This window comes from Urocitellus parryii, chromosome 9, assembly GCF_045843805.1.
Source record: "Urocitellus parryii isolate mUroPar1 chromosome 9, mUroPar1.hap1, whole genome shotgun sequence".
Lineage (NCBI taxonomy): Eukaryota > Metazoa > Chordata > Mammalia > Rodentia > Sciuridae > Urocitellus > Urocitellus parryii.
The window spans coordinates 28,284,160-28,312,140 of NC_135539.1; the positions used below are offsets into that span (position 1 = coordinate 28,284,160).

A 27,981-nucleotide genomic window follows, 5' to 3' on the forward strand; every position below is an offset into this window, starting at 1 on the left:
TTCTGGCTGGGAATTTATCATCAGTTGCTCACATGCAACATGTGACCCAGGCCATTGCCTGGTGACAGCAAATGACTGCAACAGACTGCCAGTCCACTTACTGTGGACCCTGATCTGTGAAGGAGATGATGGTAGGTCCACACAATGACAAAGAGAACAGGATCTTTTCATGGGTAGGTCTGCACAGCTCTCCAAGATGGAATAAGTGGATCTGTAAGAGTAAACAGTAAAAAAAAAAAAAAAAAAAAAAAGAGTAAACCGTAAGCTACTATTTGTGTACAAAAGAAAACAACATATGTCCACAGCTGAATTATAGGCAGAGTATCTCCAGAAGGATGTGCAAGGATTCCTTGGGGAAGACGATGTGTGGCTGGGAGAGAAGGGACTTTTCACTGTCAATCTTCAATAACTTCTGAATTTGGTAGAGAGAGTGTGTAGTGTATAAATAACAAAACAGGAAAACAGAAAACCGCACACACACACACACACACACACACACACACACACCCCATCTCCCGCATGTCTTTGACAGGTGTGGCTGCTCCTGTCATCTCTTTGCAAGTGTTGAAATGGAACCAGCCCATAGAAGCTCAGGAAGCCACCCAGGGCCACCCAGCAAGGAAGTAGCAGAGCTGTTTGGGACTCAGATCTGCAGGTCAGGCTTAGGGCAATGCAGAGGAGGGGTCCCAAGGTGGGGTGTCACAGCTATCCAGGGCCAGGCAACAGCCTTCAGATTGGGGAGGGAACTACAAGTTGGGCAATTCCAGAAACTCAGCTCTGGCCCTGGGTGTTTGTGAAGGACCGCGTGCCCCAGTGGAAACACCTGCAGTCATCGTGTATGGGGAAGACCAAGCTTGGTCCTGCCAGGGGCCACCTGTGTGACCTCCCAGCCTCCCGCAAATAATCTTCCCTCCGCAACCAGAGCACCTCACTAGGTCCCCACTGCAGACTGCAAATTTACAGTAGTAGTAAATGAAATGACAAACGAGAAAACCCCCTTCTCCCAAAGCAGATGCTCAAAGACAAAGCGAATGACTGCAACAGATTAAAAAAAAAAAAACTTTTGTAGTTATAGATGGATAGAATGCCTTTATTTTATTTATGTGGTGCTAAGGGTCAAACCCATTGCCTCCCACATGCTAGGCAAGCGCTCTGCCACTGAGCCCCAGCCCCAACCCAGCAATACAGATCTTTAATCTGGGGGGTCTCAAAAACCTCTGGGCAGCCTGGGCTATCACCCAGGCTGTCATCGCCTCCTGAGTTTCACACACACACACACACACACACACACACACACACGACATTATTTGCTAAGTTCGTCTGGTGGCTCATTCATTAAACTCACACCTATGCAGGGCTTCTGTAAGTGCCCCTTCCTCGCCCGTTCCCCGGCCCGCGTGTCCCCTAGCACAGTCAGACTACTTCCCACTGCGCACTTTGGCACTTGCCAAAGGGACCCAGAGTCCGGGGACTCGGACCTTTCCGGTGCCTCTAGCCCCACAGCGGAGCCCGCCGGGGGTCGACTTCTCCGTTCAGGCCACACCCTCCCTCCCAGACAGCCAATGAGTGCAGCTGCTCGATCCGGCCCTGCCCCACCAGGGAACCCCGGCCACTGATTGGTCCGCCCGGCAGCAGTGTCCCCCGCACGTGGGGCGGGGGCGGGGTGAATGAAGTGGAAGCGAATCCCCCGCCCCCGCGCTCCCCTCCCGGCCCGCCGCCCGCCGGCTGCCCCGGACCCTGGCGTCTGGCTTCTACCAGCCAGGCCCCCGCGTCACGGACTCGCGATGGCCAAGCGCAGCTCGCTGTCCATCCGCATCGTGGAGGGGAAGAACCTGCCCGCCAAGGACATGTGAGCGCCGCCAGGGGTGGGCGCCCCAACTTTCCGGGAAGGGGAACTGTCCCCCTTACGCCTGACCTTTCCGGGGTCCACGCCGCCCGCCCACAAGTGGAAGGGTAGTGAGGGCGTGGCGACTGCTGCCCCCGAAGGGGACTGGCAGAGAAAATGGGGACAGTGAGAAGATTTTTTGCGGGCTTCGGATAGGGGTGGCGATAGGGGGAGAATGCCAGTGAGCACTGGGGGAGTGACGAGGGGGCGGGGATCGCTCAGGGGCTTAGCGTAGCCCGGGGGAAGCGGCTCCCGAGGAACGGGCTGTGGTAGGACAGGATCCAGGACGGAGGTGACATGTAGGGAGAACTACCCAGGGTGTGGCTGGTAGAGGTGGGGTGCCCCCTAGAAACAGGGACCTTCCTCTCTAATTCCGGAGCCCGTAGTACCCCGAAGTGTGTACCTGACCTGCGCTGGGGCCAGGGGCTGTCCCTGGTCTCGAGGCCAGGACTGGTGCAAGATGAGCAGGGTGTGGGCGCCCGGTGGTAATCGTTGCTTGAGCCCCCTGCTTTGCCTGAGACATGCATTTAATCCCTACAGTCCCCCAGCACTCTGGGCTCACCATTCCATTTTATAGATGAGAAAACCGAGATCAGAAGCATGAAATCCTGGCTCCAGGTAGCAGATCAAGGCTTTGCATCTAGGGCTCTTAAGAGCTGCTGACAGGTCCCTGGCCCGATGTGGGGGGCTTTCGGGGGCCCCTTGCATCTTTCTCATTGTGTCCCAGGGCTGAGCTGTGGGACCCCTGGCTCCCCATCTCAGCTCTGCCCGGGGTTTCCTCTGTGCGGCGGAAGGCAGTTCCTTGCTCGGGAAGCCTCCGTTTCCTCTTCTGTCTCAGGACTCTGCGATCCCCCATCTCCCGGAGGAGAGGTGCAAAGCACAGAGCTGGAGGGGCACTGGGCACTGGCTGCTTGGAAGAAGAGGGAGGGAGAGAAGGGGATCCCAGAGGAGGCCCAGGGTCCAAAGTCTGCTGGGCTGGACCTTTCCTGCCCCTGGGGCTCCTCAGCAGGCTCCCGGATGCAGAGAAGTGGCGAGCCTGCAGCGGGGAGCGGGGAGCCTGGGCATCTCTCTGGCACACACAAACAGTGGCCCGGGTAAGCTTCCCAGCAAGCACAGCGCTGGGAGCGGTTCCAGTTCAAGGCCCCCTGGGCCTGAGGAGGCCGAGCTCAGCAGTTGCCATGGCAATGGGGAGGGAGGGGGGTGGGCGATTTGAGGTGGGTTTCTGTGAATGGGAGGAAGCTGTCGGGGGCTAGGAATGAGGTCTGTTGTGGTGGAAGGCTGACCAGCTGTGAGATGGGTCTCTAGAAGGGTGTCAGCCCCCAAGCCCCACCTTCAAGCACCCCCCACCCTGGCACTGATAACTAGGTCATCTTGGCTGCTTCTGGTTGGTGGTGGCTGGAAGGAGCGGTCCCTCCGTCTGTCGCCTCCCTCCCAACCCAGCAGCTGGCCCTAGTGCCAGGCTCTGGGCTCTCAGCAGTCCAGAGCCATGAAGCCCTTGGGCTGTGCCCACCTGGCAGGCCAAATTTGGTGTTCCCTGTCCCCTGCACAGCTAGGGACTCTGGGCAAAGGATGTCCACATCCTGTTGGTTCTGCCTCCAGAATCCTTCCTCACCCTGTTCCCCGTCCCTGTCCCTTACTTCTCCTGTCACCCCTCACCATCTCTTCCCTGCCTTCCCCAAGGTGGCTGGTGTACACAGCTCTGACCTGTCAACTTACACCCAGGTCTGAGCCATCTCATAAACTCCACCCAGAGCCTGTGGGCCCCGCCCTTGGAAGCCCTGCCTCTGATGTTGGGGTTTTCTGCTTTCCTGAGTGGCCTTGGAGCCCTGTGGACAGCTCCTGCTGGTCTTTCAGGTCTCTTCTCAGACTCCTCCCCAGGGCTTTCCCTGGTGCCCCAGGCAAGGTTCATGGCCCAGCTTCTTGTCCTCCAGCATTTGGGTCAGCTGGAGGAAGCCCTTGGTGTGGCAGCCACCCCTTCAGGGGCTGCCTGTCCCCTCCAACTATGAGGGCAGACACTGTGACTCATCCCTCCTGGCACTGTGGGTGGCCAGAGGGACCTGGTCAGTGGGAGAGGAGAGTCAGGGACCTTCCCCTAGGCCTCCATGAACCCTGTGAGCTACATTTCAGAATTGGCTGATGAGGAAGCTGAGGTTCAGGTCCCACAGCAGAGAAGTGAGCCACTCTGTCCACTGCTGACTGGCCAAGCACCCTCTCCCGACCAAGGTTGCAGGGGTTTGGGGGCCTGAGCCTCAAGATCCCAGGTAGAGCATTGGCTACAGGGCTCCCAGGGGCTTGGAGATCCCGGGAGACCTCAGCGAGCACTTGAGGCAGCAGGGTGGCCTGCAGTGCCTCACCACCCCTGGGCCCATCTCCTGAACCACATCCCGGCCAGCCAGGGTTGCATACCTCTGAGGATGGGGAGCTCACCACCTCCCTGGTGGCCATCTTGGCTACAGCCTGTATGAGAGGGACCCCCTCCTTGCACAGCTGCCCCTTCCTCCTGCCACTGCCGTTTCTGAGTTTCTACCCCGCAGGGCCCAGAACACAGATGCCTCTACCACCAGCAGCTTTCAGAGCCTGCCTGCTATGAAAAAGCCATGCTCCCCGCTGGCTCCCATCCCTGGTACCTAGGTCAGTGGTCAGGAGCTGGATCCCACAGTGACCAGTGACCCACTGGTTCCCACACCCAGTGGCCCTGGGGACAGGCCCAGGGCTATTTTGGGGTTTGCCCTCTCTTTCCTCTTCCTCAGCCTAGAAACTGCCAAGGCCCTAAATATAGAGGCCCACAAGGAGCCAGACGGGGCCAGTGGACACGGGCTGGGGCAAGGAGAAGAGCGGGAGAGGGTCCAGCCCAGGGGTCTCACTAAGGTGGAGGACATGGGCAGGATTCACCAAGAATTCATCAGGCAATGCAGTTGGGCCCAGGTCCTTACACCTGGCCTCAGCCTCCTCTTGACACTGTCCCCTCCCACCCCTCTGGTCCAGTTGTCGAGTCAGCACTGCCCTGTGCATGTTCTGCCCCTGCCCCCAAGCCTGTGCCCACTCAGGCCACCCTGCCTGCCAGCCTCAGCGTTCTCCCTGCATCCATTCAGAGTGGGAGCTGAGCGGAGCAAGAGGTCCCCTGCCCAGAGGGGCCTTGAGGTCAGTAGGCAGTAGCAGGACAGAGGGGACACTATCCCATGGGACACAGCCCAAAGAGGTCCCCTTAGGCTTCAGCCTGAACTGACCTCCGCCTGCTGCTTCTGAGTGTAGTTCTGGGGCCTGCAGCCCAGCCCAGCCCAGGAGGGGCACGCGGGGGCCTGGCTGAGGCCTGGAGCTGCCCAGCTCTGGGCTGGCAAGATGCAAGCTGGGGTCACACACCCAGGAGGGGCTGTTGGGTGATGGCGTGGGGGAGGTCACTGTGCTGGGCTGGCAGTTCATGCTTTACAGAAGCCAAATCAGGCCTGGTGGATATTTCCTAGATCATGAGGGCCTTTGGAGCTGCTGCCCCGGGGAGTCCTCTGCCGGAAGAACTCCTTTAGAGAACTGGCGAGTGGCAGCGGGATTTTATATAAATGTACTTCCTTTTTGTGGAGGCCAGGCTGGGGGACAGTTCTAGACTTTGGGCACCTTCCTCCTTTTTGCCCAGTAAGCACCCTGGGCTGGCTGGAGGCCCCTCTCAACCCTACAAACCCCCCACCCATCTGAGACTGGGGGACCCAAATAGGGCTGGGGAACCGTTCCCTTATTCCTTCCCTCCTTCATTCATTCAGTCAGTCAGTGAACCCCTGGGGAGGCCCTGTCTTGTGCCAAGCCCTGTCCTGGGCCCTGTGACACAGAAGTAGTCCCCATCCTCAGGTAGCTCTGGCATGTGGGGGAGGCCGGAAGGCTCACTCCCAGGGCTGGGAGGAGACAGTGGAGGTGATGGCAGGACTCCAGGGGAGCCCTTGCTGTCTCTGAGGCTGAGGAGGGGCCTGGGGACAGTCCCAGCAGCAGGGTCAGTAGCAGCAGAGGCTCAGAGGGGAGAGTAAGGGGCAAGACTTTGGTGTTGAGTGCTGGGATGCTGGCAGGTGCGGGCTGTTGCCTGGACACTGTGTGGGGCGAGGTGGAGGTGGGGAGGAAGGAGCCTCCCGGGGCCCTGCCTTTCCCCACCACCTCTCCCAGGCGAGGGTGGGCGCATGTTCTGGCCTGAGGAGCCTTTGGTCTCCAATCCAGGTGCCATGCCTCGGCCTTCACTGGCACTGTCTTCCTCATGGGGTCCCCCAGGGTCGCTGGCAGAGGGAGGGGCTGCCCAGGAGGCCCCGCCCACCAGCTCTGCCCCTTGTCTGTCTTTCCTACAGCAACGGCAGCAGCGACCCCTATTGCATCGTCAAGGTGGACAATGAGCCCATCATCAGGTACAGCCCTGCCCGGATCCTGAGGGCCCCTGAGCTCCCTCTCCAACCACCTGCTCCTCCCAGAGAGGTCCAGCTCTGGAGTCCCCAACCCACCTGTGTCCTGACACATCAGCTGGAAGTTGAGAAGAGCCACCTGTGGGCTGGGGGGTGTGGCACATGGTAAAGCACTTGCTCAGGATGCGTGGAGCCCTGGGTTCCATCCCCAGGGCCACAAAGAGAAGAGGGACACAAAAGAAAAAGAAAAAGACAAGATTCGAAGGCTCCCCTGTAGCTGGCCTGGCTGATGCCTGACCCTCGTGCTGGTCTCTGCAGCTTTCTGGGCGCCCCACCCAGGGCCTGGACCGCCTGTTGGTCTTTCCAGTCTTCACAGCCCCCAAGAGAGGGATCACGCTGCAGAGTCACAGTGCTGTCACTTAGAGCGCACTTCTCCCCCTGGCCTGGAGCCAAGCCTTTGCTAGCTCTCAGGGCATCACAGTCATTAGGCCCCACCCAGATAAGGCCACTGAGGCTCAGGCTGGGTGACTGTCCCGAGGTCACACCCCTCAGTACCTACGTGGCACAGCCAGACAAGGTCTCAAGTCTGGAAGACTGGAGCTGAGCCCTCCCCTCTCCCCTGCCCCATCTTCACTCTGACTTTGGGCCCTTCCTTCCTGTGATTGTCCCCCAGTGAGGCCTGCCTGCCTCTGGGCCCAGAAGGACCGGGTCTCCTCGATGCCCTGCCTGTCTGCTGGGTCTTTGCCGTCCATCCCCTCCTTCACCCAGGCTCCTGCCTCTAAGTTTGTGGCCAGAGCGGCTTCCCTACTCTGCACACTGGAGTGGCCGCTGCTGACCCCAGCCAAGGCCACCAACTCACAGTTCCTCCCCACCTGCAAGTAGTGGCCCAGCCTTTCTCCAGGCCATGGATGGAAAGCAGGGACAGGGGCGTGGCAGCTCTGATGGTCTCAGCAGAGACAGGAAAACCAAGACCCCAGAGTCCACAGGGCTTGAGAAGTGGTCAGCCTGGGAGGGGGTGACCTCAGCCTCCATCCAGGCCTCTTAGTCATATGCCCTGCTGAGTCCCAGGAGCTGAAGGCGATGATCTTAGAGGTTCGGCCAGAGCTGGGTGAGGCTGGAGGCTAGTTTTTTAGCCCCCACCACACTTTTTTTTTTGGCACTAGGAATTGAACCCAGGGGCACTTTACTGAGTCACATCCCCAGCCCTCATTGGTTTTTGTTTTGAGACAGGGTCTCACTAAGTTACTTAGAGCCTTGCTAAGTTGCTGAGGCTGGCCTTAAACTTGCAATCCTCCTGCCTCAGCCTCCTGAGTCATTGGGATCATAATCGTGCACCACAGTGCCCGGCCAGGCTTCCTGCTATGTGACCTGAGGCCAGCTGCTCCCAACTGGAGCATAAATGTCCTGTGTCCCATACATAAATGTCCTGTGTCCCATCCAGGACAGAGAGGAAGATCAGGGAGTACAGACTGGTGGTGGACAGTGGGAGCTGAGAGGGGGACACGTCCAACACAGCCTGTGTTACCTGGGGTGGGAGAATTTGTGACTCACACGGCCCCGCCTTGCCCTTGCCCCGAGCGGGAGGTGGCCTGGGAAGTGCTGAGGGTCCTCTCCTGCAGGACAGCCACTGTGTGGAAGACCCTGTGCCCCTTCTGGGGCGAGGAGTATCAAGTGCACTTGCCGCCCACCTTCCACGCTGTGGCCTTCTACGTCCTGGACGAGGACGCACTCAGGTGGGTGTGTCCGGCTCTGCAGCTGGGCTGGCAGGTGGCCACTGTGGGCCTGAGAGGAGGCAGGGCCTGTGCATGTGTGTGGGCGTGTGCAGGTGAGCACAGTGAGCAGCGGGTGTGACGGTGGAACGGGCCCGGGCCACGCGGTAGGCACCTCTATGGGTGTACTTGATGGTCCACGTGCAGGGGCATCATGTGCCTGGGAGAATGCCCAGGATCCAGGCCAGGTCCAGCTCCACTGGCCCAAGCTCACTACTCCCCACAGGGCCCTGAAATTGTGGGGTGGGGTGCTGGGCCCCCAGGGAGCGGGTACCAGGGCCCTGCCTGGCTTTGACTCCATCTCCCCCTGTAGCCGGGACGACGTCATCGGCAAGGTCTGCCTCACAAGGGACACCCTGGCCTCCCTCCCGAAGGGTAAGATCCAGAGAGGGAGTCCCCCTGGCTCCTGCCTCCCTCCCCCCCCCCCCCCGCCTCCACTGGTTTGCCCAGCCCTGGCCTCCTGCCCACTGCGAGGTTTCCCTGGGGGCTCCCACACGTCCCCAGCTCAGGGAGAGTCATTGCCATCCTTCTCCGAAGACTGGGCTTCTGGCCGTCCTTTACACCCCTGGCTCTATGTCCTGGGCCCCAGGTTGGGACTGAACCTCCCCTGGGGCAAAGAGGGGCTGCCAGGGTGGGACCGGAGGCCCGTGCAGGCAGAGGAAGGGACTCCTGATACTCTGCTGCCGAGGTGAACAGAGCCTTCCTCGGTTGAGCCAGCTTCTCCCGTCATGGGGTCCCCTCCGTCTGCAGTCTGCCCCAAGCCTGGGGAGGTTGGCCTTTGGCTGATCCAGGCTGGAGAACCCCTTGGATTATTGCGGGATGCAGACCTTGTTTCCAGGTGTCAGCCCTGCCCCAGCCTTGCTGTGTGACCGTAGGCAGGTCTTGCCTTCTCTGGGCTTATCTGAGGATTCAGACTAGGAGGAGTTCCTGGGTGTCTGAGTCCCTGTGACCCCCTTGCCGGCTTCCCCATACACACCTGCTCCTGTCTGTGAGCCTGGGGCCAGCGGGCCTGTGGGGGTGGCCGGCTCTGCTGACTCATGGAGCCTCGTGACCTGCCAGGCCAGAGGCTGCCTCTGCCGCAGCCCCAGCAGCCCCTCTGGGGTCCTCGTGCCCAGTGATGCTATTTTTGGGGTCCCTTGTCACTTTTCTGTCTGGGCCTCAGATCCCCCCAGCAGCCCTAGAGGAGCTTCTGCCTCCTATTTTAAGGTGGGGAAAGTGAGGACCGAGAGGCAGCCCCTGACCAGTCAGGGCCAGGACCCCCCAGTGCTGATGACAGCAGAGTGAGTCCGCAGGCCCCAGGTCGCCCACCGAGGTTCCCATCCTAGCTGCTGCTGTTCAGTGTCTGGGCCTCAGTTCCTCCAGCTGTCCTGGGACAGCTGTGTCCCTCACAGGTGTCTGAGAGGTTCCCAGGGGACCCTGGAGGCTGAGGCGAGGGTGGAGGGACGGGCCAGACCCCTGGCTGAGCCTCAGCCCCTCAGGTTTCACCGGGTGGGCCCACCTGACCGAGGTCGACCCTGACGAGGAGGTGCAGGGCGAGATCCACCTGCGGCTGGAGGTGGTGCCCGGGACCCCAGCCCGTCGGCTGCGCTGCTCTGTGCTGGAGGCCAGGTGAGGTATGGGGAAGGGAGACAGGGCCTGGGACACTGGGCCCAGTGTGGAGGGCGGGACGCCTCCCCTGCTCCATGCCTGGGTCCCAAGGCCGCCTCCCGCCAGAGCTTGCTGTTAAGAGGCTCTGGGGCTGCTTTCCTGACTCCAAGATGTCACCTGGTGACCTCCATCCCAGGGCGTGGCCCTTCAGGGAAGGGATAGTGTTCTGACAGGGAGCTCCGGGCACTCTGGAGCAGGGATGGGGGTGCAGGGGATGATGCTCCAGCGCTGACACTGGACTGCCCCTGGTTGACCCCAGCATGAACTTGGCCTGGTCAGTGTGCAGGTGCAGGTCCTGGGTCCTGCAGGATCGAGTTGCTGAGGATCTCCACATGGGGAGTGTGTGTGCTGGGGTGGGGACGCTCGTCTCCAGGAGGGACAGTGGCTTGGATGGCTGCGGGCCTGAGTCACCTGTGGCAGGGCCACCCCCCCGCCCCCACGGTATTTTTAGCTGCAGGCCCCACTCCTGTCTGGGGCCGGTGTGAGTCACACACGGTCCTTGAGTAGCGGCTTCCCCTCTGGCTCCAAACCCTCTCCTTGGAGTCCCCCTGTCCCTGGGCCAGTGGGCAGCCTAGCTAGCATCCTGAATGAGGGTCCCCCACCCCAGGAAAATGTCTCTCTTGCAGGGAGGGGAGTTGGGTGATGGACACCTCGGGCATCCTGTGGTATCCCCTGCATTATTTTTGGCCCCAGGGCTGGGGCAGTGGACATGGCTGGACATGGCAGAGCCGCCCCCATGCTCTCACATTCCCTCCCTGCCCGCCGGCCCCTGCCCACCCACTTCCTCCGTTCCCAGCCTTGCCTGGCACCAGATTGTCTGGGGCACTGGTGCCCACATGTGTGTGCACGCACACGCTGCGAGCCCTGGAATCCCAGGCTGCTGTCCCTGGCTCCAGTCCCCATCCCTGGGGATGGGAATCACAAAGCCCTTCTCCCCGGCCCACCCTCTCTCCAAAAACCGCCCCTCTCAGCCCTCTCCTCTTGGAGACTGTGGGGGACCCAGTGGCTGGCTCCGTGTCGCTGCTTCCTAGCAAGTCCTGGTAGGGGGAGTGGTGGTCCCAGCCCCTTTTAGAGCCAGGGGCGGGGGACCTGTTCCCTGCTGTCCTCAGTGAGTCTCATGGAGTCCCAAGGCAGCAGCGTGAGAAGGCTCGTTTGCTGCTCAGGGAAACAGAACATTTTCTCCTTGCTCTGGGCAGAATCTCAAGGCCAAACCTCGGGGTTCTACTAGAGCTGTGTTGTCCATTTTTGCAGTTCTGGAGATGGAGCTCGGGGCCTCTAGCAGGCTGGCCAAGCGCTGTACCCTGAGCTGCACGCACCCCAGCCCCTTAGGCTTTTTTTTTTAATTTAGAGACAGGGTCTTACTGAGTTGCTCAGGGCCTAAAATCAACCTCGTTAAGTTGCTGAGGTTGACTTTGAACTTGAGATCCTTCTGCTTCAGCCTCCCAAGCCTTTGGGATTACAGGTGTGCACCACTGTCCCTAGCTCCTTAGACAGTTTTAAGAGGCTTCAAACTAAAACATACAGCAGATAGAAGAAGGGTGGACTCTGATCTTCCACTAGGGGCGCCAGGGCCAGATTTGGGCTTTGTAAAGATCCGTCTATGGAGAGAGGAAAGGGTGATTGACGGGGCCTGCACCTCGCCCACCTCCATCAGGGGGACCGTCGGTAGGCCTCAGTGGGGCAGGTCTCATCCTCTCCATTTTACTAATGAGGAGACCGTCTCAGAGGGGGCCCCTGCCCAGGACTGCCCAGGGAACAGTGGGTGGGGCCTGACCTGGCTTCACTGCCCCCACCCCACCCCAGAGTCAGTGCAGCAGCTGGCCTGTGGCCGCCCAGTCAGAGGGAGCCGTGGTCTCCACCATGGGGCATTCTTGGCCATGTGGGGGACAGGGGGTGACCGCTGTGGGAAGAGGAGCTCAGAAAGGGGACAGGTGCTGTCCACAGCTGGCTTGCCAGGGACAGGACGAGCCCAAGCCTTTCCAGCCTGGTGTGTTTACCTCGAAGCAATGACAAGCTGGAGCAGCAGACCCAGGTGACAGGTGGGTGATCCACTGTCCCTATCCCACCATCAGGGACCTAGCCCCAAAGGACCGGAATGGCGCATCTGACCCTTTTGTCCGAGTGCACTACAACGGCCGGACACAGGAGACCTCGGTGAGGAGGCTGGTGGGCTGGGGAGGGCCGGGGAGGCCCAGGGACTCTTCCCCCACCAGCCCTGCCCTCGCCACCCGCCCCCTGTCCACCATCTGAGAAGCCAGGTTGGAACTGGAGTTTCCAGATGAGGCTCAGGGACGTGGGGCATCCCCTCTGAGGCGACAGAACAGGTCCCAGCCCTTCTGTTGCCAACTCCTTTCATGCCTGGCCATGCTGGAGAGGGCGGGGAGTCGGTCAAGACAGCACCGTGAGGGTGCTCTTAGAAGTGCCACAGCTTCCCATCCTCCTTTTGTCACCTCCAGGAGATGGTAGGGTGGTGGGCACAGATCTGGGGGAGGGTGATACAGGTTCTCAGTGCCATTTCTGTTTTGCTGTGTGGCCTTGGACAATTCTATTTGTCACTCTGGGCCTCTATTTCCCCATCTGTGAAATGGGTGGTCTTGGACAGGAAGGTTATTTTTTTGTTTTTTAATTTTTTTGTTTAATGGATGGATAATGTTGATGAATCTTTTGTTTATTTATATGCGGTGTTAAGAATCGAACCCAGTGCCTCATGCCTGCTAGGCAAGCACTCTACCACTGAGCCACAACCCCAGTCCAGAAGGTTGCTTTTTGTTGTTGTTTTTGTACTTGGAATTAACCCCAGGGGCACCTTACCACTGAGCCACGTTCTTTATTTATTTATTTATTTATTTATTTATTTATTTTGAGGTATTGTTTCACTAAGTTGCTGAGGCTGGTCTCAAACTTGTGATCCTCCTGCCTCAGCCTCCTGAGTCACTGGGATTACAGGTGTGCACCTCTGTGCTCGGCTTTGGACAGGAAGTTTTCACCTCTGTTACTGCAGAGCCAGGGACAGTGTCCAGGGCGACTCTGCCCTTGGCTGGGCCTGGGAAGCCCTGTCAAGGGAGCCCCACCCTTGCCCCTTTCTGAACAGGTTGTGAAGAAATCCTGCTACCCTCGATGGAACGAGACATTTGAATTTGAGCTGGAGGAGGGGGCTGCGGAGGCTCTGTGCATTGAGGCCTGGGACTGGGACCTCGTCAGCCGAAATGACTTCCTGGGCAAGGTAACACCCCTCCATTCCCCGCGCAAGCACGTGCACACACACCCCAGGCTGCACCCGGTGTCCATTCCCACCATCCCACCCTCAGGGACCTGCCTCAGTTTCTCCAGAGAGGAGCGCCCAGGAAGCCCAGGACCAGCAGCGCCCCCCTCAACTGCCGCTGGTGCTCGGGCACCCTTGGAAGGTGCCCTTCCCCCAAGAGAACAGTACCTGGGAGGGAGGGGCCTGAGTGTCCCAGCCCCCATCTGTCCTGCCCCCAGGTGGTGGTCAACATGCAGAGGCTGTATGCAGCCCAGCAAGAGGAGGGCTGGTTCCGGCTGCAGCCCGACCAGTCTAAGAGCCAGCGAGGCGGGTGAGTGCCCTGGGGCGGCTCTGAGATTTGAGGGCTGGCTGCTGGCCACCAGGCAGGAGAAGGGCAGGGGGCTCAGCCAGGGCTTCCTCCAGTCCTTGCCAGCCGGGCAGGCCCTTCTCACCCAGGCAGGACACACGCCTGTCCTGTCCCACCGTCCTGTGCCAGGTTACACAGCTGTCCTGCCTCTGGCAGTTTCTAGAACAAGCCCTCAGATGCTTTCCCTTAAGGGCCTCTCTGCAGGCCTCAGACCAGGGTGCAAGTCCTAGAGTCAGTCTCTCAGAGCCATAAGCCTTAAGCCCCTCCCCAAGCTTCTCCAGGGACAGGGTGCCAGAGAGAGCCGGGACACCCCGGCAAACTGAGTTCCAGATGATGCAGGAATGACCATGGAGTATTCCAAACTTAACTGTCTTGTGTTGCTATTTTGTTAAATCTGGCGTCCCTGCCCAGGAAGTCCTTTGGCCTACTTGCACCCCTTGGCTGGTTCTGCCTTGTCACCCTGCAGAAGGTCCCCCATGCCCCCCTCCATGCATACCCTTAACAGGAAGGAGCAGGTGGCCAGGTGTGTGTCCAGCCCAAAGCATTTCCATAGAAGTGGCCCAGGTTCTCCTCTGACAGCTTCTGCTGTGTGCTGGGTGTTTGCTGGCCAGCGCAGCCTGCTGACCTCCCGGGCTGTGTGTGGGCGGGGGCATGGAGAAGGTTAAGCCTCTGTGGGCACCCTCACCAGGAGGGTCGGAGCAAAGATGCTTAGAGGTCAGATCTCCTGTGCCAACTTGCTTAAGCTGCCTGAGCCTCAGTTTCCCTGGCAGGTTGTCGTAGGGACTGGGGATTTGCTTCTGGGGTAAGGAGTGTATGTGTGTGTGTGTGTGTGTGTGTGTGTGTGTGTGTGTGAGAGAGAGAGAGAGAGAGAAGGTGCTGTTCTGGGAGTTTCTTGTGATCCTGGGGATGGAACGCAGGGTCTTGTGCATGCTGGGCAAGTGCTCTGCCTTTGAGCTATCCGCCCCCAGCCCACCTGGGAGTTTACATATTCAAGGTCGAGGAGGCTGGTGTGCCCACTTGAGCCAAGCCTGGGGGCCGCAGGAGTCTGAGGCAGCAGGGTGCTAGCCTTGAGGAAGGATAGAGTCCCTGAGAACTGAGGCAGGAGGGGCTTTGGGGAGAGAAGGGCAGACAGAGCCAGGGGCAGGGCAACTGCAGGGCAGGGCAGAGAGACTGTGAGGGTAGCCTGAGGAGGCAAGTCCCCAGGTGGGGCTGGGAGGGGCTCCTGCCGGAGGTGGGGGTGGGGGGGTGGGGGGTGTGTGTGCTGCTGCCCAGGGCGGCCTGCCTCCCTGGTGGAGAGGTCACAGGCCACCCATTCCAGGGGCAGCCTGGGCTCCTTGCAGCTGGAGGTGCGACTGCGGGACGAGGTGGTGCTGCCCTCGAGCTGCTACCAGCCCCTGGTGCAGCTGCTGTGCCAGGAGGTGAAGCTGGGCACCCAGGTGAGGGGGCCCTGGGGGAAGGTGGGCGGGCCCAGGACCGGTGGACCTGTCCTAAACCCATCCTGCAGAGCAGTGGCATGGGGCTGGCCAGTGTCCAGGGCCCAGCCACCCTTGCCATAATGCTCGAGGTCCTCGAGTGGAGGGTTTGGGCTCCCCGGGGGTCTCCCAGCCCTTCCTCCCCTGCGGCCTGTTGCAGGGCCCAGGACAGTTGATCCCCATCATTGAGGAGACAACAAGCACAGATCGTCGCCAGGAGGTGGCCACCAACCTGCTCAAGCTCTTCCTGGGGCAGGGGCTGGCCAAGGACTTTCTGGACCTGCTCTTCCAGCTGGAGCTGGGGCGAACCAGTGAGGCCGGGGAGAAGCTGACACTGGACAGGGGAGGGGGTCCTTCTTAGCAGGCTGATGGGTCCAGTGGAGAGGGCGAGAGCAGAGGTGGCACAGGGTTGGGAGGTTGCTGGGAGCCCCCAGGTCCTCTGTTCTCCTGCTCCCCCCAAGCCTTGTTCCAGCCCTCTGCCCATTGGGACCTCTGCTTGTAGGTGAGGCCAACACGCTGTTCCGAAGCAACTCTCTGGCCTCAAAGTCCATGGAATCTTTCCTGAAGGTGAGGCTACCTGGTATAACATCCTCATCTTGTAGGTGACATGACACAAAGGTTTAGAAAGGCCAGTTTTATCTCTGTGCTCTCAAAAGCATAAGAGTTCCATTCACTCATTTATGGAGAAACAGTGTGTTGAGTCACCTGGTTGTGCACCTGGCCCCATCCTGGGTGGATACTGTGGGCAGATGGTGCACGGAGTGGCTGGGGAGATAGTGGGCAGCTGGACCGGGGAGTCTTGACCAGTGCGGCTCGTGGTGGCCCCCAGGTGGCAGGGATGCGGTATCTGCACGGCGTCCTGGGCCCCATCATTGACAGAGTGTTTGAAGAGAAGAAGTACGTGGAGCTGGACCCCAGCAAAGTGGAAGTTAAGGATGTAGGGTGAGGCTGGTGGGAATCCCTGGAGGCGCAGCGGTGGGGAATCTGCCTTTCTGCAAGTGTGTGTTTACGGCTCTTTCTGCCTGGGTCTACGGGGTGTTGCTCTGCCCATCTGTGTGTTCTCTGTCCGTGTGCGGGCGCTGACCGCGGCGGTCTTGTCCACCTGCCCCGGCCCTCGCAGGTGCTCGGGGCTGCACCGCCCACAGACCGAGGCCGAGGTGCTGGAGCAGAGCGCACAGACGCTGCGCGCCCACCTAGGGGCGCTGCTGAGCGCGCTCTGCCGCTCGGTTCGCGCCTGTCCCGCGGTGATCCGCGCCACCTTCCGCCAGCTCTTCCGGCGCGTGCGCGAGCGCTTTCCCAGCGCCCAGTACGAGGTGCGCCCCCTTCCGGCAGGACTGGGTCAGAGCTGACGGGGTGGGGAAGAAACCTGTGCGGAGGCGGAGCGGGGGTGGGGCCGAAGGCAGGGCGGGGGCGGGGCCAAAGGGAGCGGACTGTCGGGAGCCCGGGCAGGGGGAATCCAGCCCCCACTCTCCAAACCTCTCCAGAACGTGCCATTCATCGCAGTCACCAGCTTCCTGTGCCTGCGCTTCTTTTCTCCTGCCATCATGTCACCCAAGCTCTTTCACCTGCGGGAGCGGCACGCGGACGCCCGCACCAGCCGCACGCTGCTCCTGCTGGCCAAGGTGCGGGCCTGTGGACAGAGGCGGGATGGCTGGTTGGATACAGCATAGGGGCACTGGCCTGGACCACAGTGCGTCCCCCACTGGCCCTGATACATTCATGGAACTGGGCTTTACAAGGCTTTCTCGTGGTCACCCCCACTGAGCCCCATATCACAGATAAGGGAATGACTTGCTGAGGGACAGAGGAAACCCGAGGCCTGTCAGGTGAATCAGGCCTTTCAACCCGGTCTACTTACCCCCAGGCTGCACCTGTCTGTCCACCAAGTGCAGCAGTCTGATATTAAGCCTGAAGGCCAATAGGTTGGGCTCCAGGGTCTTAATTATCAGGTTCCAAACCATGATCCATTCACCCCTGATCCCCTGTAGGGCGAGGGTGGGCCCATGGGCAGGGTTTCTGCTGTTTCTGCCTCTACAGCCTGACCTGGGTGGGGAACAGTGGTCAGGTCCCTGCCCCCGTTAAGCCTGGTCCTTCCTGCTGTCACCCCCCAGGCGGTCCAGAACGTGGGCAACATGGACACGCCAGTTTCCAGGGCCAAAGAAGCCTGGATGGAGCCGCTACAGCCTACCGTGCGCCAGGGTGTGGCGCAGCTGAAGGACTTTATCACCAAGCTTGTGGACATAGAGGAGAAGGAGGGTGAGTCCTGCTCTGCGCGTGGCCTCAGCTCTCTGCCCGGCCAGAGCCTCCGGGCCAGTGGCTCCGCCCACGGTTGCCTGTGCCTCGTGGCCCCACCTACCGCTTCCCTCACTGCCTCCAGTTCACGTTTGCTCCGCCCCGGGGCCAAGGCCCCGCCCATGGTGGCTGGTATCTCTCGTAGCACCGCCTGCTGCTGTTCTGCCCCCGCCCCGCCCGTGGCCCCGCCCACAGCCTCGTGTTCATGTTTGCTCCGCCCTACTCCCCGGCTGCAGAGCTGGACCTGCAGCGAACCCTGAGCTTGCAGGCACCGCCTGTGAAGGAGGGGACGCTCTTCATCCACAGGACCAAGGGCAAGGGCCCCCTCACGTCCTCCTCTTTCAAGAAACTCCACTTCTCCCTCACCACCGAAGCCCTCAGCTTCGCCAAGACTCCCAGCTCCAAGGTGGGTAAGGAGGGAGGCTGGCGAGGAATTAGAAGACAAGAGGCACCTGTGCCCGTCCCTGGCCCACCCCAGGGGACCACCTGCCCTGGAGAAGGAAGCCAGGCTAGCTGGGCACCTGGTGTCTGGGCTTCAGGTAGTCAAGGCGGAGGAGGATGGAGGCTTCTGCTTCTAGGCACGCGGCAGCGGATGCGGGTTCAGCCCTGGCTGCCGGGTCAGGTGCACTGGGCTGGGGTTGGGGGGCTCCAGCGGTGTTTCGGGAAAGCAGAGAGGAACTAAAGGTTCTGAGAGGAGCCAGGGGAGGCATGGAGTTCTGGTATCCAGCCCTGCTTAGCCTGTGTACATAGGAGAAGTGTCACCCCTCTGATTCTTGATGTCTCAGCCTGTAAATTTGGGATAATCGTGCCTACTTGCCAGGTTGCTGAGATTTAAGGAGACAGTGTTTCCAAGGGTCCTAACCTCATCCCAAGAAGGGCTGAGAGCATGCTTTTCTGATGGACCTGTTGACCCCTTGATGGCTCACCTAACCCCAGCAGGGGTGCCATACCCAGCCCTGAGCAGGTGGGTGTGGCCTGAAGCAGGTGAAGGAACCGATCACCTGCTGCTCTCAAGAAATTGACCTAGGGGCCCAGCATCTCTTCTACCAAAGACCCACAGATTACCATAATGATTCTTGACCTTCAAATTGAAAGATCCTGCCTCGTAGGCATTATTTCGTTCTGGTCCCCATTTCTGTCAATTACCAGCCTTTGACAGTTAGGTGGCTCGATGAGACATTTGAGGCCACAGGTGTCATTTCTGCCCTGCATAGGGCTTCCCCTTGACTGCCTCCTGGGGAAGCCCACCTCTCCCTGAGGGATCAGCAGTAGTGAGGAGCCCTCACGGCCCTCATGGTGACCACTCTGGGAGGTGCTCGCTGTGGTCAGCCCTGTCATCCCACACCTCCCTAGTCTTCCTCTCCAACCTGGCCAGATTGCCAGTGTTACTCCCAGTTACGGAAACCTGGGTTCAGAAGCACAAAGGGACTTGTTTGAAGCCACATGATCAGGGATGGCACACGTCTGCCTCCCTGCACCCTGGTCCTCCCCACGATGCTGCTGACTGCATGGTCACCAGTGGCGCGGATGCTCTGGAGTTCTGGGGACGTTTTGAAGCAGGAGCAAGCCAGGTTCCACGAGGTGGCTGGGCTCACAAAGACTGCTAGAGGGGAAGGCTGGGACAATCAGGAACAGCTCCCTGGAAGAGGCAGGGGTGTAGAATTGCCACATCTGAGTTCTGGGAGGGATCTCGAAGAGTGTCTCGTGGGTCACGGGTCACGGGTCACCCCACCAACATACCCAGAAGACACTGTGTGCCACCAGAGATGATGACAGGGAGCTCACCTGGTAAACATAGCCTGCTCTGTCTTGGCAGCTGTTGGAAAGTTGCTTACCTTGAGCTGAAGTCTGCTTTCTTATCTGGTCTGGGCTCGACCACTCTGCCTTAATGTAGCAGAAAGCGTAAACCAAAGTGTGGTCTCTGGAATCCCAGCACCCCTGAGCTTTCTACCCATTTTCCATATCTTGCATGCTTCATTGCCAAGTTCCTTCTTGGACTGTGGCATTTGGAACTGTGCACATGGTTGTTATCTGAATACTGAAGAGCAGACAGGATAATCCCCTCCCTGATTCTGGCTCTCATACCTCTACTAGTATTGTTTTGGCTCTTTTGTTATTGTTACTTCTCACAATACTCTCAAATTCAACCTTCTGAGACTCAGGTAATTTTTTTTTTTCAGGAAAAAAACCCTGAAGAGCGGGGCTTAATATTTTTTTCTTCATAAGCTTGGTCCTGTTTAATTCTGCCCGTGGCTCTAGCTGGCTCAGGTCCTCTCCATTTCTTCCTCAGGTCACACTGATAAACCCAGTGCTCAAGGGTGAGCCAGGCCAGAACCTCAGGGCCTGTTCCTGAGGGTCCCCAGGTGACGGGGGCATGCTCCATCACAGTGGCCTCTGCAGTAGCCCACATTCTGTTTTGGTGGCAGCAGGTGTCCGTATTTGCCCAGATCCGGCTCCTCTGCACATTCCCCCTCCCCACTCTAATGGCTTCTTTTTTCCCTATCTGTAAGCGAGAACATGTGGTGTTTTCTTTCCGTGCCAGGTTTATTTTACTTAACACAGTGTCTTCCTTGTTGCTGCAAATGACAGAATTCATTTTGGGGGCTGAATAATATTCCGCTGTAATGGCATCTTGATGTCTGCACACCTGCCCTCTGACCTGCTGTTCTCTGTGGTCCTTGTCTCAGCTGGGCATCAGCCCCTCTTGTCCCTGATTGCAGCACTCTTCCAGCTCTTCTGGTCTGAGCAGGTCTCCTCTGGTCTCCTGGCCTCCCGCTGGCCAGTTTCTTTAGCTCTGTGCGGATACCATCCCTGGGGTGCCCACTGAAGTGCCCATATCCTCAACAAAACCTTATCCTGTCCTCAAGTCTGGGCCAACTTGTGCTCCTTGGCATAAAGCTCCGCCTTTCTGTGGGCGTGTCCTGTGGATCCCTGTGCAGGACTGCTACCCACAGCCTCCCCTCAGGGGGGACACCTCAGCTTGGCATTATTGTGGGGCCCAAGTGAATTTTTTTTAACTTTTTTTAGTTGTCGATGGACCTTTATTTTATTTATTCATATGTGGTGCTGAGAATCCAACCCAGTGCCTCATACATGCTAGGCAAGTGCTCTACCACTGAGCCACAACTTCAGCCCCTCCTCAAGTGAATTTTTATGGGAGGGTACTCAAGAGTCAGGGAGAAGTCTGGTGCAATGGTGCACGCTTGTAATCCCAGCTGCTCGGGAGGCTGAGGCAGGAGGATTCCAAGTTTGAGGCCAACAAGTTTGAGGTCAGCCTGGGAAGTATAGTAAGATTCCGTCTCAAACAAATAAAAAACAGAGCTGGGGTGAGAGATTGGGAGTGGAGATTTGGCGTTGGCAGGTTGGGGACCCCTCAGGGATGTGGTTATCTGGATTTGCAGCTTCTCTCTGCCCCATGCATGTGTCTTCAGGTCCAATAGTGGCTGGGGTGGGGCTGGAAAGGACTGAGAGCCAGGGACAGCAGGTGGGCATGGATCAGTGCAGAGGCACAGCCTGTGTGGGACCTCGAGAGTCCTGGCAATGCTGGGTCCAGATGCTATTCCCGAGCTTCCCCCTCCAAGACCTGCTGGGAACCCCGGGGAACGAGGCTGCTCCCCTCCCAGTGGCTTGGTGCTGTGTCCTGCTGAGGTTGCTCACCTCACTGGGCCCTAGGAGCAATCATCACTTGGTCTCCCATGCCAACCCCTGGGATTACAGAAGGGAGGCTGATGTCCAGAGGCAGGAAGTGGAGCAGCCCCGCCCATCCCTGAGCCCCTTCCCCTGCCTGTCCTAGAAGAGCACCCTCATCAAGCTCGCCAACATCCGGGCAGCCGAGAAGGTGGAGGAGAAGAGCTTCAGCAGCTCACACGTCATGCAGGTCATCTACACGGACGAGGCCGGCCGGCCTCAGACTGCCTACCTGCAGTGCAAGGTGCAGCCCCGGGGCGGGTGCAGGGAGAGGGTGTGCACTTGTCCTGGGGTCTGAGTCCCTGGGCACCATGGCCCATGTCTGGCTTGGGCATCCCGGGTGGGGTCTTGGGTGGCCCTATTAAGTCATTATTCACTTAAGAATATCGATGGCACTGAGCTTGGCTGTGCACCCCTGCTGTCACAGCAACTTGGGAGGCTGCGGCAGGATGATTGCAAGTTTAAGGCCAACCTGGGCAAGTTGGGGAGACCCTGACTCAAACAAAAGGGCTGGGGTGCAGCTCAGTGATGAACGCATGCTGAGCATGTGTGAGGCTTGGGTTTCATCTCTGGCCCCCCAAAAAAAAACCCTACAAAATTTATTGAGCATCTCCTCGGTTCTGCACAATTCTGGGTGCAGGGATGCTGTGGCAGACGAAGAGGTTCCTGCTTCTACTCTAGGGGAGGAGGTGGACCACTAAATGAATATTTTAAATGTCCATGGTGATGGAGCCTGGAAGGGGGACTGAGGGACTCTGAGAGTGGGGGTGGTTGTGCTGTATGCGGGGTCATCAGGGAGGTGGCATTTGAGTAGGGACATTACGTCTGGGGTGAGGACACAGGGAACAAGCAGGAGGTCTGAGGTGAGGGGCCCTGGCTTCTTCTTGGGACAGCAGTCCTGGGCCAACGCAGGGGAGGTCACAGATTCATCCCACAGGCCCTGCCCTCTGGGGTTCCCTTTTGGGTCAGGGTCCAGAGCCACAGGGAAAAAGTGGTGACAGGGCCATCGCGCACAGATAGCAGGTCCCAGAGCACCCAGGAGCACAGCTCCAGAGTGCCCAGCGTGACTGTGACCCTGTGGGGAAGGCTGGCCTTCCCTGATTGTCCCCAAGCTGCCTGTGGGCAGATGGGAACCCTGGTGTCCAGGTGGTGCAGGAGCTCCGGGGAGGGCGGGCCTCCTGCGGCGGTCACTCTGGGCCTATGGTCATTCTGGGCCTGCGTCCCTGCAGTGTGTGAACGAGCTGAACCAGTGGCTGTCTGCGCTGCGGAAGGTGAGCGTCAACAACAGTGGCCTGCTGGGAACCTATCACCCCGGCGTCTTCCGTGGGGACAAGTGGAGCTGCTGCCACCAGAAGGACAAGACAGGTGGGCAGGGCCCGGGCCCTGCTCTGTGTCTGTGGAGGGGATCAACCCCAGGAAAGCCAGCTCTCCAGGTGCTCTGGGAACAGAGGGCTCCGTGACCAGGTGGCTTGGGACACCTGATGTGTGTGGCTTACGTGGTGAACAGGTCGAGGCTCCGAGGGACCTCAGAGCTCCAGAACTGCCCTGGAAGCCAGTTAACCTAGCACTTCCCAGACTCCTGGAACAGGGAGTCCTGGGGACCTGCCCTTGCAGAGAGGCTTCTTGTACATCAGGAAGAGGAGTCCCCTGCTCCTGATGCCAGAGGGCACCCAAGTGGGCACAGCTCTGATACTGGAGCTGCAGGGGGTGGGACTGGGCCCTGGGCATCTAGAACCCTGGGTGACTGTGGAAGTAGTGCGTGTCCACATCTCACAGCTGCTGAGCACTGAATGTGTTTAGGGAGGCCAGTGAACGGGGTTTTAAATTTTTAAAAAACTTTATTTAATTTTAATTAACAGTCTCATGGGGCTAGAGGCTCCGCTGGTGGACAGAGTGGTTCAGGAACGTCAGGGGCCTCCCTACCCCCTCCTGCCAATCGGTGGCCTCAGCATTTGGTGCCCCCGCCCTCAGCCCGGGCATAGCATAGGAGAGGCCACCCACCTGGCCACCTGCGCCACCTGCGCCAGCCGTGCCCTGGGCTTGCAGTTGAGCAGTGGGTGGGCCGTGGCTCACTAGTAGGGCATGAGTGGCCACCCGACTGGCCTGACCTGTGGCTGTGACCATCGCAACAACACTGTCATTGGTGAAGTAGCCCATGAAGCAGGGCCCAGTGTCCCACTTTACAGGGAAGAAGCTGGGACTGTGGGCAGGTAGCAGGGTTGGCTCGTTCAAAGCCCCTGGGGCCCCCTCACTGTGATCTTAGTTCCCTTGGCCCCTGGGCAGGTGGCCTTCTAGAAACCACAGCTCCCTGGCTTGGATCCTTCATCCCAGCTCCAGCCACTCAGCCCGTGGTTCAGGAGCCCAGGCCCATGGCAGCCAGAGGGGTGAGGACCTGGAGGGCCTGGGCCCTGCACACCAGCCCCTGCCCGCGTCCAGCCCTGTCCCTCCCAGGGCCGTGTTTCCCTGTCTGTACCACCCGGAAGTGGCTGGTGGTTCTCTAGTAACTCTGCCCTCCCCCTGCTGCCAGGTCGGGGCTGTGATAAAACCCGGTCACGGGTGACCCTGCAGGAGTGGAATGACCCTCTCGACCACGACCTGGAGGCCCAGCTCGTCTACCGGCACCTGCTGGGTGTGGAGGCCGTGCTGCGGTGAGGAGGCCCTGCTGGGGCGGCAGGTCCCCGGGGAGCTGGGCGTCCTGGGGGTCCCTGGCCAGGGGCAGCAGGTCCCACACAGAGCGGTGCATCCTGGGAATGAGTTGGGCCAGGGCCAAGGCTGGAGTCGGGCTGAGCACTGCTCTGTGGTGGCAGGCCACCTTTCTTCTACTGGGGACCAGCACCTTCCTCTCTCCCAGCCGGGTCTGAGGAGGGCCTCTCTGAAACAGGAGGCTGGCTTCTCTTAGGCCCTAAGGGTCAGGGCCATGGCTGCTTCCTGCCCTGGGTGGACATCACAGTGGCCCCAGGACACAGGCCAGCTCTGAGCTCCTGGCTGTCTTGCTGATCCATGGCTCTCAGTCCTGGTTAGAAAGATGCTTAATTTTTTTGTGTGTGTCTGTGTGTGTGTGTGTGGTGTGGGGGCCTGGCACGTGCCAGGCAAGTGCCCCACGGAGCCACGTCCCAGCCCAGACAGGATGAAGTCGAAAACAGGATGTCTGGGCCCCATTGAGGGGCCTACCAGGGTGGGGCCTGCTGCAGGTGTTTGAGGATGGGGCCGCCTCACCCACAGCCCTCTGCTCTGACCCCCTGGCCACAGTGGGGCTGGGCCTCCCCATCCTTCACTAGGGCGCAGCCCCTCCCTCAAAACCCCAAGCTCACCCCGTCTGTCTAGAGGCACTCGCTTCCTGAGGGCTGCTGTCCCCAGCAGTCTTGACTCTGTGGCCACCTGTTCTCTGTCGGTGTGGCCCTGGCCCTCCTCACCCCCCAGTTTCTGTCCCCATTGAACCTGACCTTGTGCCTGCCCTGCCCTGGGCTGCGGCTGAGCCCTGAGTCGGGACTGGTGGCTCTACATGGGCATTGCTGGGCAGTGACCTGACCTGCAACCTGGGGCAGTGACTGTGACAGCAGTGTCTTCCTCACTGATCTCGCCCCCCCCCCCCGCCACCGGGAAGTGGCTCTCCAGTCACCCACTGGCCCCCGGCTGCAGCCTGGCCCCTGCCCTCCCGCCTCCCCATGTAAACTGCAGAACCCTCTGCCATCCCTGGTCAGCGCCCCACCATCCCCGCTTAACCCAGGAGTGGACCTAAGACCAGCCGCCTGTCCATGGTGCCAGGCTGCGTTAGTTCCCGGGGACTTCATCAACCTGTCACCTCGGACTTTGCGACTGAAAGGAATAGGTTCCTTCTCTGGGTTCTGGACCCCACAAGTACAGTTATCTCCCCGGGCTGCAGTCAGGGTGTCCGCAGCGCTGGCGCCTCCTGGTGGCTGGAGGGGGAATCCCTGGCCTCTTTCAGCTTCTAAAAGCCACTTGACTCAGGCCTGTGCCTGTCCCTACCCTTCAGCTGCCTCATCTAGCCCCTGCTTCCTAGCCTCTGCCCCTCTTGCCTCCCTCCTCTGAGGACCCTTGTGACCACATATAGCCCCCCCGGAGCACCCAGGCTCCTCCCCCCACCTCTCCATCCCTCACTTGTCCATATCTGCAAAGTCCCTTCTGTCCTGTCTGGTCATGTTCCAAGGGTCCAAGGATTAGGACCTGGTTACACTGGCAGGCCACTGCTTGGCTGCCCTGGCCACCCTGTGTGTCCTGCGTCCCCTCCTTACACTCTTTCTCCAGCCCGTCTGGTCAGCCTCTGCCCCCATCTCTGTCCAGATTGCCCTTGTCTAGGTCACAGGTGATTGCCACATAGCCAGATCAGTCCACGCTCTGTCTTCCTCCTCTTGACCCGGCAGCTGGCAGCTCCCTGCCCGGGCCTCCTCCTCCTCCTCCTTCTCCCCCTCAACACCTGGGCCTGCCTTCTGCCTGTGGCTGTCAGTCATGTCCCTGGCCAGTGGTCCCTGAGCTCTGTGTCGATGTCTAGAAACCCCCTGGGCTCTTCCTTCCTTCCTCTCCTCCGCCCTCTGGATGTGCATGCTGCAGATCTAGGGCCATCCCTTGCCTCGCCGGCCTCTGCATCCACCCTCTGAATGTCCTCCTGATTTTCACTGAGCCCAGATCTAACCCCTTTTCTCCCTCTGGCCTGAGCCTCTCCACTGTCTCCCTGGCGGCCTCCCAGGATCTGCTCTCCAGAGAACCCATGGCACGGGCCTCGGAGACCTGGAACAAAGGATAGCACTGCCTGCTTACAGCCTCTGCTGCCCATGCACTTAAACACCAAAGTCATCAGCATGGCCACCGAGTCCCATATGCCCTGGCCAGCCTCCCTCTCAGCCTCGTCTTCCACCCCCACCCCAGGCCCTTTGCACTTGCTGTGCCCTTTGCCTGAAGGCTCTTCTCAGGTGTTCACTTGCCCATCCCTATACTCTGATGCCACCATGTCAGAGAGGCCTCCCCTGACCCATTACCCCAAGGGACCTGTCACCCTTGAACCGAGTGATGTTTCCTTGGTCCTTATTCCTTGTTCCTTGATGGTCTCTTGACGACGCTGTGAGCGACACACAGGCAGGACTCATTCTCTCCTCAATCCCAATAGCAAGAGCAGTGTCGGGGACACTGGGCCCTCAGAGGCATGGAGGGGGCAGGGTGGGGCGGATGGCACTAGAGCTGTCCTGTGACGTCTGGCAGAAGGCAGAGCCGAGAAGGGTGTCCAGGCAGGGACGACATGGCATAAAGATGACATACCCATCCCAGAGGAGCAGGACAGCATGCGGGGCCAACCCTGCAGGGCCCAGAGGGCCTCCCGGGGAGCAGCCTTCCAGATCCAGCAGAGGGGGATGGTCCCTCCCAGAACGGACTGGGAGGCCTGTGAGGTGCTTCAGGCTGCTTGCCCCTCCCCCAGCTCACAGAGAATGGGACCCGGAACTGTACTGCAGCTGTCACTGTGTCCCTTAGGAACTCAGGGTGGGCAATATTACAGTCCAATTGAGACAGTGTGCATCTGCGAACCCCCAGAGCAAGGCAGGACATGCACTCCCTGGGTGACCGGGTCAGCTGACAGACCATTTCACAAAGCAGGCTGTAAGATGGACAGCCACTTTGTGTATGCGGAATATTTTATTATCACTCATCAGGTGTTGCAACATGTCAATATTAAGAGCAAGGAACTTGGGGGGGCGGATTAAGGGCTGGGGTATAGCTCTGATGGAGGTATACCCTTAACATGTGGAAAGTTCTGGGTTCCACCCAGCACAAACCAAAAAACAAACAAACAAACCCACCATTTCATGACCAGTTGACACTAGGGACTTTCAGGCCCCAGATGGCTGTGTCCTCATAGGCAGGCCCTGCAAGGCAAAGCAACAAGGTTGAGTTTGGTATGTAAAAAGCCTCTGGTGGGGCTTGCCTGTAATCCCAGCAGCTTGGGAGGCTGAGGGAAGGAGGATCGTGAATTCAAAGCCAGCCTCAGCAACTCAGTGAGGCTCTGTCTCTGATAAAATACAAAAAAGGGCCGGGATGTGGCTCAGCAGTTAAGTGCCCCTGGGCTCAATCCCTAGTATCAAAAAAAAAAAAACAAAACAACTTTCTGGTTGACCTACATTTGGGGCAGGGGAGGGATTGGCTGGAAGAGGCAAACTGGAAGGTGACCAGGGCCCAAGACCTGTCCCCCCCCCCAATAGACTGAGTCAGCCCCATCCTCCACGTGGGGTCCCTGGGCCTTCCCGGCAGGTGGGATGTGGCACTGACCCTTACCGACCCTTCACCCCCCACCCCCAGGGAGAAGCACCGGGAGCTGAGTGGGGACACAGAGGCAGATGCTGTGCCCGCGGGCTCTGGTGAAGGTAGGTCTCTCCATCGGGGACTCGTGTCTACCCGAGACCCTGAGTGCTGCCCTCACAGCTGCGTCTCTTGCAGCCCCCACAGACCCGCTGGGCCAGCTGCTCCAGGTGCTGCAGGACCTCCGGGAGGCCCACAGCGCCAGCCCACCCGGGCCGCCCCCTTCAGAGCCCAGCCGCCTCCTGGAGCTGCAGACGTGAGGCCTGCGTGGAGCCCCCCACCTGCCAGGCGCTTGGAAACGACGCTGTGCTCTGGGCTCTGTGCCCAGCCACCCCCACTGGGGGCCAGCCTGGTCCCCCTCGGTGGGTCTCTGGCCCTTCATGGTTGACCTGAAGTCTGGGGGACTTGGGTGGCTCCTGGGAGGCCTGGCCACTCCCTATGCCCTCTGCAGCGCAGATTCTCCAGGGACCCTCCTGTCCTGCCTAGGACAGACCCAGCCAGGACAACCCTGGGGGTCCAGGCCCAGAAGACCAGGCCGCCTCATGCCCCCCCCATGCCCCCTCGCTTATGGCCACGACCCCTGCGGCTCCCCTTTCCCCCCCACTGCCTGGCCCCTGAGCAGGGCACCAGGTGCCCTACAGCCAACAATAAACTGCTGTGACTGCCGGAGCTCGGGGGTCCTGGAGTGGGCATCGGGGGGAGCCGGAGCTGTCACAGGTCCTCTGTGCATCTCTCTGCCCACTCTTGCCCCCCCCAACCTGGGCAGGAGCCCCTCTACTCCTGGGTCCCCTCCTCCACCCCCACAGGTCCCACCCTTCCCAGTTGCAGTCTCCCTGAAGCCGACTCCCCAAAAGCCCCTGCCTAGAGGGTCCTGAAGCCTGCACAGCAGGGCCACCCCTCTTCCTGCACCCAGGCCAAGCCGTAGGACCGCAGGTTTGGCCACGCTGG

The 27,981-nt window shown here is 59.8% G+C and overlaps 1 protein-coding gene and 1 long non-coding RNA gene across 7 annotated transcripts; one reads left to right on the plus strand and one right to left on the minus strand.

The window, feature by feature from the left end:
• The first annotated feature begins 1,678 nt into the window (after nt 1-1,678).
• Nucleotides 1,679-27,697, plus strand: Rasa4b (RAS p21 protein activator 4B). Of its 6 annotated transcripts, none has more exons than XM_026396886.2 (21): nt 1,679-1,849; nt 6,205-6,261; nt 7,875-7,988; nt 8,338-8,399; nt 9,503-9,632; nt 11,744-11,825; nt 12,763-12,894; nt 13,152-13,243; nt 14,598-14,715; nt 14,912-15,062; nt 15,254-15,318; nt 15,581-15,693; nt 15,872-16,064; nt 16,236-16,373; nt 16,863-17,007; nt 17,280-17,449; nt 20,837-20,974; nt 21,960-22,095; nt 23,258-23,378; nt 27,034-27,098; nt 27,172-27,697. In XM_026396886.2, exons 1-21 carry the CDS (start codon nt 1,785-1,787, stop codon nt 27,291-27,293), a joined length of 2,409 nt encoding a protein of 802 aa, XP_026252671.2. In that variant the 5' UTR covers nt 1,679-1,784; the 3' UTR covers nt 27,294-27,697. The 6 variants fall into 6 exon arrangements, with proteins under 6 accessions (XP_026252671.2, XP_026252672.2, XP_077658525.1 ...); XM_026396887.2 differs by having other exon boundaries at nt 20,840-20,974; XM_077802399.1 differs by having other exon boundaries at nt 1,740-1,849; nt 7,880-7,988.
• Nucleotides 16,294-16,808, minus strand: LOC113188538 (uncharacterized). The gene is made up of 2 exons (XR_003301553.1): nt 16,610-16,808; nt 16,294-16,381 (listed from the first exon to the last, which is right to left on the minus strand). It is a non-coding gene; the product is annotated as an uncharacterized LOC113188538 (long non-coding RNA).
• Nucleotides 27,698-27,981: the final 284 nt, after the last annotated feature.

What these genes read in the sequence shown, in the direction of transcription:
- Rasa4b (XM_026396886.2), top strand. Translation starts at nt 1,785, where the DNA reads ATGGCCAAGCGCAGCTCGCTGTCCATCCGCATCGTGGAGGGGAAGAAC. An exon ending in AACCTGCCCGCCAAGGACAT is followed by an intron (nt 1,850 to 6,204) that starts GTGAGCGCCGCC and finishes TCTTTCCTACAG; the next exon opens with CAACGGCAGCAGCGACCCCT. An exon ending in GGACATAGAGGAGAAGGAGG is followed by an intron (nt 17,008 to 17,279) that starts GTGAGTCCTGCT and finishes CCCCGGCTGCAG; the next exon opens with AGCTGGACCTGCAGCGAACC.